At 40.1% G+C, this 11,012-nt stretch overlaps 1 protein-coding gene across 1 annotated transcript in view; it reads left to right on the top strand.

The window, feature by feature from the left end:
- The window catches only part of atp1b3b (ATPase Na+/K+ transporting subunit beta 3b), a 12,349-nt gene extending 1,905 nt beyond the window's left edge, over positions 1–10,444 (top strand). The window contains exons 2-7 of the mRNA XM_007573661.2: positions 4,631–4,759; positions 5,093–5,191; positions 6,678–6,865; positions 7,791–7,841; positions 7,953–8,039; positions 9,150–10,444. Of these exons, the coding sequence (XP_007573723.1) occupies positions 4,631–4,759; positions 5,093–5,191; positions 6,678–6,865; positions 7,791–7,841; positions 7,953–8,039; positions 9,150–9,317 (722 nt within the window). The 3' untranslated portion in view covers positions 9,318–10,444. The remainder of the gene's footprint in view (positions 1–4,630; positions 4,760–5,092; positions 5,192–6,677; positions 6,866–7,790; positions 7,842–7,952; positions 8,040–9,149) is intronic.
- The last annotated feature ends 568 nt before the right edge of the window (positions 10,445–11,012 follow it).

Below are 11,012 nucleotides of genomic sequence, written 5' to 3'. Positions count from 1 at the left end.
ATTAATAAACCAGTCCAGATTAACAAACCAGTCCAGATTAATGGACCAGTCCAGATTAGTACCAGTTCAGCTCATTAAATGGGTCCAGAATATGAAACCCGTCCAGTTTATTAAACCAGATCAGACTCCCGTAAAACCAGTTCGGCTCTGAGTTTCACCATCTTCTGACCTAAATGTTTAAACGTTGATCAAAATAAACTAAAATAAAAGCTTTTCAGTATTTTTCTCTGTTTTCTTTCGTCATAACCGTTTTACCAAAAATAATTTTACAATTTAATGAATGAATTCACAAACCTAAAGCTTTAATTTACTAACTTTTTTGTTTCAATTAAAAGTGTAACGTTTTGCCAGAGGAAATAAAAAAGTGGAATCATTTTCATGCTGTGAGTTTCATTTTGTTGCAGCTACTTCCTGTTACCGTCCTCCATTAATGGAATTAAATTACAATAACACAAATACGCTCTTTATGCAGTTTTTGTTCCTAAAAATAATTTATTTTTATAAAGATGAACGATCATCCGGAACATTTATGCGGGTCACACAAAGTTCAGTAGCTGAAACTGTTTGGCTGACATGGTAAGAACGGCCGCCAGGGGGCAGCAGTGAGTAAAGGTCAAAATCTGACGGAAAATTAATTCAAATGATGAACGCAGCCATTAGAACGAGTTTAACGTCAAAAGAACTTCACAGACTGCTAGCGGATTCCTGCGACTGCGTATCTGACAGGAAGGTCATGAGAGAAACAAGAAGTGAGACAAAGTAAAGTGCAGCCACTCTGGGAGAAAATACAAACTAAAATCTTTTGCAAAAAAAGCATTTTAAGGGCTTAGAAGAAAATAATGAAAAAGTGAAAGGTTGATGTTGTTCTAGCCCGTTTTTGGTTGATATTCTCGCCTGAAAACTGGATCTTATGAGTCCGGTTGGTCTGAAGAGGGACTGTAGAGTCAGAACCTGAATGTCTGGAAAACATTGGATCGGCGCATGAAGAGTTGGACGCTATTGCCTTGTCCTTAAAGCTGCAGTAACTTTAATAAATAAAATGTTTTTTACATATTTGTTAAAACTCTCCCATGTTTTAATAAATTATGAGAAATATAATCTAAGAAGATTGATCTCCTCTTTAAGCTACTACTGAAGAAAAGCACAGCTACCAACCAAAATCAACCAATCAGAGCCAGGAGGAGGGGCTTAGTGCTGTCAATCATCCATATGTATTGCTGCTAAATGTGCTAATGGAGAAATAACTTAACATTACAGGAAAATAGTTTTTCTGTTGTCATCGGTTGCCAGTCTAGGTGTGGGGGCATGATTGACAGCACTAAGTCCCGCCTCCTGGATCTGATTGGTTGTTTCTAGTTAGCAGTGGGGGAAGGCAGAGAAGCTCATTTTTTTCACATTTTATCTGTCTCAGCTAACTGTCACGACATGGCGAGTTTTAATAAAAACATAAGAAAATAATTTTTTTTAATATAAAAATTAGATGCTGCAGCTTTAAGGCAACGTTATCAGGCAGTGACCAGAGTTTGGACAGAAAATGAAGATCAGCCGACTCAGAAGATTCTAGTTTGACCTGTCAGGAGTCGTTACTAGGCTCTAACAAGGCTGAGACGTACAGTACTTTAAATATCCAAGAACCAGTTCTGCCCCCTGGTGGCTGGTGTAGATATGGGCACTACATGTCTTTCCAAGGTCCTGAACTTCTTACTATCCATCCATTTTCTTGCACCTTGTCCCTTTGTGGGGTTGGGGGGGTTGCTGGTGCCTCTCCAGCTAACGTTCTGGGCGAGAGGCGGGGTCACCCTGGACAGGGCGCCAGTCTGTCACAGGGCAACACAGAGACATACAGGACAAACACCATGCACACACCTAGGGAGAATTTAGAGGAAGCCGGAGTACCCGGAGAGAACCCACCATGCACAGGGAGAACATGCAGACTCCATGCAGAAAGACCCCGGGCCGGGAATCGAACCCAGAACCTTCTTGCTGCAAGGCAACAGTTCTACCAACTGCACCACTGTGCAGCCCTACTTCTTACTAATAAACCAAAATATTAAGAAAACTGGCGAGAAAAAAGAAATATGTGCCTCCTTATAGGTTTAGAGAAAAATAAACGTAAAACTGATTAATATCTGACTAACTGGCCTTTAACAAGAGGTCTTTTGAGTTTGGGCCCCATCTGTTCTGGTTCAGCCACATTGGAAGGTTTTCTAACATGATCAGCCTGTTTAAGACCAATAATTGATTGGTGTTCAATCATTTTGAAGACCAAACCTTTAGGCTAGGCTCGTTTGATGTGATCATTTAGAGCCAAACTTGAAAATGATTGATAAATCTGACTAACTCCACAGTTCTAACTCTCACCTGGATGGAGTTTGAACCTGTTCCTGCTTTCAGCTCACCTGAAATAAATTTATACTTTTTCTGGTTTTAAGCCAACAGAAATCCTTCTGCTATCGTTATCAGTTTGTTCCATCAGACTTCAGTGTTTGGTCCTTATCCTTATCTGCTCTCTGCTGGATACCACCAGATTTCTGGACTGTCTGTTTCTGTAGAAATGTTTAAAATTGGACTCAGATTATTTTTGCTTCATCTGCTGCCTCTGTTTGTTTGACAGCCCAGTTTACTCAAATCAAACCAACTGACACCACATCTGAAGGCTCAGTCAGAGTTGTCTGAACATTTACTGCATAACTGCTCCCTGAAGATGTATTGTTAAGCTGATATGTGCTCCTTCATGCATTATTCAGACAGACATTAATGCTGAGATATTTTACTAATGTGTCAGCAGTTAAATGTGCCCACAAATCAAATCGATTCTGAATAAACCAGAGTTAAATGTTGCTTTTAGTGGATATCTGGGCTGCAACGAGACACTGAAACTTACTACGTCAACTCATAGCTGAACACATTTAACATTATATAAAAACATTCAGTTAATTTACTTTTTATTTTCAAGTATTTGACATCAACTCTCTTCTTCATGAAAGGGAAACAAAAAAGGAGTTGCATCAGATTTTGGCGGTTGGAGGATTTCTCTTTTGTTTTTAGCTAAAGATCAAGAGCCAGCGCTTGGCTAGCACGTTTGTTTTGATTGTATTTACCCAGAATGCCCTGAGCTGTAGTCCACTTCCTGCTTTTGCCCGAGTTCGATTAGCATCCACACCTCACCAAACGAACCGGACTTTCCAGGCAGACGGACTGGACTTGGATTAAAGCGGACGAAACAGTGCTGGTGGGAGTGCAGCCTTAAAATTACATTAATAACAAAGCTATTGCTACCTATATGTGATTTTTTTTTCCATTGTAGTCTGAAAAAGAAATAATTTGTACCATTTCCATTTATGTTATTAAATCGGGTTCGTAGCCGATCGTTTTCAAATGTCTGCAGTCTGAACCGTCGTGTCGCATTTTATCCGACTTTTACATCATTGACGTGAAACATGCGTCATAATTCTGCAGCAGAAGAAGACAGACGGTAAATCTGCACATAAACAATGTCTGGAAATGATTTAATGAAGTGATGAAAGAAGTCTGAGTCAGTGAACGCATCACATACCAACCTCCTGGTCCGACTCCATTGCCAGACAGAACCGGGTCAGAAGCTGCAGTCAGTGCTTCACTGAAGACCGTTGCTGTTTGATGGACTTTCTTTTTATCTGCTTCCTTCGTCTTGTTATGATCTGGTGACGATCTCAGCTTGCATTGGTAAATAAATTTAAAATCCATCCATAGAAGGCGACGTCCTTTGTTACTGCCGTAAACAGAAGTCTGCTGTGTGACGTCTATGTCCTTCTTCTGCGCATGCGGGTCACTTTGTTATCGTAATACAGAAGTCCAATTGCTACTGCATTTAATTAGTAATACGAATAAAATCGGATATCAGCAAAAAATATAAATTGAGCATTAAAATTTGCTGTGTGTGTAGACTTAGTTACCAAATGAATTAATTTAGACATAATTCTAGCCACTAGATGGGAGCAAAAACAAAAAAGGATTTTTGGAATGTGTTAAATATGCATAAACAGGCATTGGTGGTGTGGAATAACCTCATTGGGTTTGTGATGATTTGAGGCAAACTGTGTTAAATGAAGAATGAGATAAAGGAATGATAAAAAATATTTCATTTATCCTGTTCAGCATCACAACATGAAAGAGGAGAACTAAACTTTGGGAGCAATTTTTTCGAGGAGTTGATTCTTTTCGCAATCAACTGGATGCTTGTGCTCCTTTAATACTAAGTAAAATAAATAAAGTCTTTATTGTCATTGTACTGTCCTGTACAGAGTACACAGGAGCAATGAAATTGGGGCTACAAAATGACAACAAATGCAAAAGAAACGTGTTGTACCAAAATTATTTTGAAATTTTAAAAAGACTATTTGTCTATAAAATTTAAAAGAAATAAAAAAAAAATGTCCATCTGCATTAATTGCTGTTGCTTTCAGGTTATATTTGCCTGTAGAACTGTGGTTGGGGGCCACACAAATTCATCCAGAGGACTGCACACGGTCCCCAAGCCACACTTTGGACACCTCTGGTTTAAGCCAACTGCAGTCACTTAGCCAACACTTTCACTTCCTGTTTGTTTCTGCAGATATAAACAAAGAAATGTTTGATTTTTTTCCTTTAGGTCTCATTTTCCTCTTCTACCTCATCTTTTATGGCGTCCTGACGGGAATGTTCATCCTCACCATATGGGTGATGCTGCAGACGCTGGATGACGCCGTTCCCCGGCACCAGGACCGCCTGGCCTCTCCAGGTGACCCCACCGCCACTGCCAGCTGCTGCAGGATGCTGCATAACGCTGCATGATGCATAATGCTGCATAATGCTGCATGATGCTGCATAACGCTGCAGGATGCTGCAGGATGCTGCATAACGTTGCAGGATGCAGCGTGATGCTGCTAGCTGCTGCAGGATGCAGCATGATGCTGCTAGCTGCTGCAGGATGCAGCATGATGCTGCTAGCTGCTGCAGGATGCAGCATGATGCTGCTAGCTGCTGCAGGATGCAGCGTGATGCTGCTAGCTGCTGCAGGATGCTGCAGCTGTGTTCTCTCTGCCTCATGACTTCATGCGTTGCTTCGTTTCAGGTCTGGTTGTTCGTCCTCATGCTGTTGAGATTTCCTACAACCGCTCGGATCCAACTAATTACAACCCGTACGTCCAGCAGCTGCACGACCTTCTGCAGCGTGAGTCAAACCCAGATACTCCATGTTTTAGAGCACATGTGTCCAACTCAAGGCACGGGGGCCAAATCCGACCCGCCAGAGCTTTTTTTGTGGCCCTCCAGCCTCCAGAAGGGAGACACAAAGAGAACCTTCAAGATAACAATTGTGTGCCTAAAGGGGCAGTATTATGTGTTTTCCAGGCACATTGTACCATTTTATACCATAATCAGGTAACAATGTTACCTTTATGACTCAAAGACATTTTACTTCCTAATTTAACGCCTTGAAATTGGGCCTGTCTCTTTAAAAACTCCCCCTCTTTCTGAAGCTCTGCCTGCAGGAAGTCATCCCAACATGGCTCCTCTACTAATCTGTTTTTACCAGCGTTGCTCTGAGCAGCAGCTCCTATAATGAGCTCAGCAGCTCCACCAGGTGTTTGCTAATGGCTCCTGGATAGTCTGAAGGATCTGAGTGGGGGAGGAGCTGCGCCTCGAAGGCGCTCTCTCACATTTACTATCAAACTCTCTTTCAGAGTTTGATTGCAATGGAAGTTAACTTAAAATTTCAGTTTCTGATTGGACCCCACGCAGGAGTAGGCGGGTTTTCACGGACAGAAAAATAGCTGAGCGGCAGCGACTCACAGAGGCAACTAATATTTTAAATGGCATCTTAGTGCTCCCACAGCAATGTCAGCATTACCAGAAGTGTTTAGAAGCCGACAGCCAGCATCGGAAACCCCATCTATCAGTGGGATAGCCGCCTCTTTGGAAATGGCAGTAATGCCAGCCTGCACTCGATTTTAATGTGCGCGACAGCACAAGTTATGGCGCTCTTTTCAAAATAAAAGCACACCTCCGGTTTATGTTTGATTCACACGTCAATATTCTCTCCGGCGGCTTTGTGTTAACGACATTATGTATCTGAATTATATATATAGTGTGGACAAACAAATCCTGTAAAGCACATATGTGCAACCTCAGTTAAAATTGGTCTTATAGGTGTCCCTGTGTCATCCTGAAGTGAGAGAAGTACCTGGTAAGGTATTGTTTATGTAATCTGAAAGACTTTTTGCATGTCAAATGTCAGCAATTTTGATTGAGGTAGCACATATGTGGTTTACAGAATTTTTTGCCCACATAATATGTTTTACTTTATTTTCAGATACATGATTTCCTTTAGCAAATCAATTAACACAAAGTTTTACATTTTTAAAGCTGCAGTAGAGAAACAGGAATCAAACATAAACCAGAGATACGCTTTTATTTTGAAAAGCCTGCCTGGGGTCCAATCAGAAACTGATATTTTACGGTAACTTCCGTTGCATGAATCTAAGAGAGTTTGTAAGTTTTGGCCCATGGGGCCTCTCATATGATCGATATGGAACCAAAAGTGAATATCACCAGCTGACAATATTCATGATCTTGATGAAAATGAGTTTGGCTCCCCAGGATGTCGTTTTCTATTAGTGCTGATGCTTTCACAACAAAAGCCCATTTCCTGTTTGCAGAGTACAACGACAGCATCCAGGAGGGGAACGACTTGTGTCTGGTGGGCGAATACACGGACCAGGACGACCAGCCCAAGAAGAAGGTCTGCCAGTTCAAACGCAGCAATCTGCGCCAGTGCTCCGGTTTGCCGGACGCCAGCTTTGGCTACGCTGAGGGGCAGCCCTGCGTCATCATCAAGCTGAACCGGGTCAGTACAGAACCAGCATTAACTCAGGGTACTTTAAATGGTTGGACGTGTTGTGTGTGTCTGGGAGGAGTTTAATTCACTCAGACCATTTCAAAGCTCTCAGATTTTAACACAAAAATCAGCTTTTATTGCTGAATCAGATAAAAACAAAGTCCATACCATCTTTTCTCAGCAGAGGGCGCTGTGGTTGTTTGTACTACTCAGTATTAGAATCAGGCTAAGAAAAATATAACTATGGGAGTAAAGTTTTAATAGGATGAAGTTATAATGTTAAAGAATAAAGTCAAAATAAGAGAATTAAGACATATTATGACTTTATTTTAATATTAAAACAACTTTATTGTGGTATTATAATGACTTTATTCTTGTAACATTGTGACTTTATTTTTGCATTATTACATCTTTCTTCTTGTGTCATTACATCTTTAATATGGTAATAATGAATTTATTTGCATATTATTGCGACTTTATTTTCCTAATATTATGATTTTATTGTCATATTATTGTGATTTTATCCTTGTATTATTATGACTTTTTGCAACTTATTTTGACTTTATTCTCATTTGACTATTACTGTTTTATTGTGACTTTATTATTGCGATTTTATTTTCTTATTATTTCAACTTTATTCTTGTGTTGTGACTTCATTTGTGTATTGATATGAATTTATTCTCTTAATTAAATTTAGTAACTTTTTTTCTGAGCCATACTCCATCATATGCTTTATCGTTATTTTTTTCTTGTGGGATAAATGGATTGTTCTTGCAGACTGAACTCCAGTAAAGACATAAATTGTAGTTTTTTTTGATAACCTGAAAACAAAATTAGAAGAAATTCGTCATTATTTAGTTATCATGGAGCTTTAGCTGTTAGAGTGTGAGATTTCTAATAAATCAAAAAGCAATAACTCCATTTGTGTCTGCAGGTCATTGGACTGAAACCCGAAGGAGATCCGTACATCAACTGTACCGCCAAGGTAATGGCCTAACATCAATCCCATCATGCACCTGTGAAGTTTTGTGTGTGTAGATGTTTAGTATCTGCTGTGAATGAGCACAGAAACGGAACCAGTCTGTGTTTTCTGCAGAGAAACACCCCGCTGCAGATGATTTACTTCCCGCCTGAAGGTCGTCTGGATAAGATGTTTTTCCCGTATTACGGCAAGATCGCTCACGTGAGTAAAGGCTGTTTGCTTCTCACATGCACAGAGGAACTGAAAACACTAATAGAAAAATAAATTCATGACTTCATGACTCTAGATTATTTATTTTGCACCATTTTTCTGAAACTTTTCAGAAAAAAAATCTCATTGAGTTCCAAAGTCTTTCTTGCAATACCCTTAGTGGCCACATGATTTCGCCACTGCCAACTATGAAAGCTTGTCTGAGACAGTGAAGCTATTTTATTATGTTGTTATAGTTTAATGAAATGATGTGCACTATATAGTACACTATTTTGGTAAAAGTATTAAGTTACTTACCTTCATGTGTACATGAATAGGAGTGCAGATCCATTTTTGATCAAAAAAGTTCAATATGACGTTGGAAATATCTTCAGATCTACTCAGAAGGTTAAAGTTGTAGGGTGTGTTTCTTCCAGAAAGCTACTTGTGAGGTGAGACACTGATGTTGGACTAGATGGATTTGGGTCGTAGAAAACAATCCATTTTTGCATTACATGCTCCTTTCACTTGTTTGCTGGAAGTGAAAATAGGCATAAAAGTTTGTTTCCATTTGTAAGATGAGACCAATATATAATCATTGCTTTTTTTTAATTACAATATCACAACAACCACATATTAAGGAATATTATCTTAGGTAAAAATAAGAAAATAATGATGCGATATTTTCTTGGGGGTGCTATGACTTTTCCAGGGAGAGCTACAGCGCCCCCTAGCGCTGCTACTGTGAAGAAAAAGTTTACATCAGCAGAGAGCCATCCAGAAGTTAGAAAGAAAAGGGATTAACAGGCTATACTTCAACTTGAAAGAAAGTTTTGATTGTTCTTCAGGAGATAAAACACTTTGAAGCTTTACAGAAACTTTTGGACATAAATTAAAATATTTACCCAGAAAAAGCTGCTGGTTATCAACCCGACATCATCAGAAACAGAGAGAAAAAGCTAGAGATGTTTTATTAGACAGCTTTTTGCACCTTAAACCAAAATGAACTCGATAAAATGTGTCGTATGTGTTTAGCTGATTCTCTCCTCACATGCCAGATTGCTGCCGGGTCGGTGTGATCCGAACCAGAACGTTTACCTCTGACTCTGCTTGTGTCTGCAGCCGGATTACGTCCAGCCGCTGGTGGCCGTCAAGCTGCTGCTAACTAAGGAGGACTACAACGTGGAGCAGACGGTGGAATGTAAAGTGGAGGGATCCAACCTGCGCAACAGCGACGAGCGGGACAAGTATCTGGGTCGGGTCACTTTCCGGGTCAAAGTGTTTCAGTAAACGCTTGGTGCAATTTTACACCGAAACTAATTTTAAATTCAGGAAACTTTTAGCCCAGACCTGATCTGCTCCTGCAAGTCTGAATCAACTGGATCCAACAATCAAATCTGGACCGCCGAGGTTTAACGACACACTGCCAGAACCTCCGCAGCATCCTCGTGGTTCAGCCCAGTTTGACAGATAGCTCACCCGTTTCTGTTCTGCGCAGCTTAAAGAAGAAGAGCTGCGGTGGATCCTGTTGAGGCGCTGGGAGCAGATCAGGTCTGATGTGGAAGCATGTGAGCCCAGAGCACATCAGTGTGTTGTTTTTAGACTTTTCTATGTTAGTGAGATAATAAAAAGTAATCTGATTCCTATCGTGAGTCGCAGGGCAGCGCAGCAGAGTCCGCCTGAGATAGCAAACACTTTTCATTAAAAGTCACATGGTCAAAAATCAAAGAATAGTGCAATATTTTCCATAATTCTGACCGGGATGTTCTGGTTCTGCAGCAGAACAAACAGATAATTCATACTTACAGCAGGAAAGTATCGCTTCTTAACTTTCTTTAGTTAAAATCTCAGAATGAACATTAATATTACTAATCCATAGAAATAACAATAAGTGTGTTTGTAACCGGTGGATAAAAAGCTTGGTTTAGAGACAGGTTTGGAAAGCAAGCCACCTTGATTCAGGATACCGGGTCAGCAGAACCGGTGCTGCAGGAAGAACCGAGTCCTGAGTTATTGCAGCTGATGCTAATGCTGATTGCTAAGGGACGTGTCAGATTGTAATCTGGTTTTCTTGGAGTTAAGTTGTTTGAAATACAACCCAGTGTAAATAGTGTAAATCTGACCCTTATCTGGCAAAATGAATTTTGGGGAAGCCAAGTGGGCTAAATATTTTCAAAGTTAGCAAAAGCAGTAAAGTGCTAAACAAGCAACTTGCTCCCATATTAACATATTAGTGGGTTAATAGAAGTGATAAAAGGCTTCATCCAACCATTAACCACGAGTGACAGGAAAAGTTGTTCTTGTTGAGAATTTACCCAAAAATTGTGGAAAAATTTTGAAATTCTGCCAGGGTACGAAAACTTATGAGCTCAACTTCAACTTCAGCAGGCAGATAAACAAGAATCCTAACAAAAAGGGGGAAAAAATAGACTTTGGCATGACTTCAGTAGGTTAGCCAGCCTGGAGGAATCTGCTTGTCGGACCAGGGTTCAAATACCGGACGAGCCCCCAATTACTGCCAGCTTAGCTCAGATCATGAAGAAGGGAATCAGTCCTGACACTAGGTCAGTTTGACACTTAGTTTACGTTACAGTGAAACATCAGATGTTGTCACTTGTTTACATGTGCAGATTTCTGAAGATGGGAACAGAAAACTAGCGAATTAAATGAGTCATGAAGACAAAGACCTAACAGTTTGGTTCAACAGAGCCAAACTGTTGATCCAAAAGATTTCCAGACAGCTGTTGGGTCACAGATGGGAAATAAATATCCCACTTCCAGGATCCTATTGGCCCATTCAGACTAATACTGACACTATATTTATGAGTAATAGCTACCAAAAAGTATTTAGTGACCAATTAAAAAGTGACTTCCACTGCGCTGCCCTTCCCCCATCCGTGGAAAATTTAGCAAAAGAAAGATTTAACCTAATACAGTTATTATTTTAGCAGATTTTATTATTTATCTATTTATTTCTCAGATTTG

The sequence above is a fragment of the Poecilia formosa genome, unplaced genomic scaffold (genome assembly GCF_000485575.1).
Source record: "Poecilia formosa unplaced genomic scaffold, Poecilia_formosa-5.1.2 Scaffold337, whole genome shotgun sequence".
Taxonomy (NCBI): domain Eukaryota; kingdom Metazoa; phylum Chordata; class Actinopteri; order Cyprinodontiformes; family Poeciliidae; genus Poecilia; species Poecilia formosa.
The sequence above is the reverse complement of the archived record's forward strand: the minus strand, read 5'-3'. Positions and strand labels throughout refer to the sequence as shown.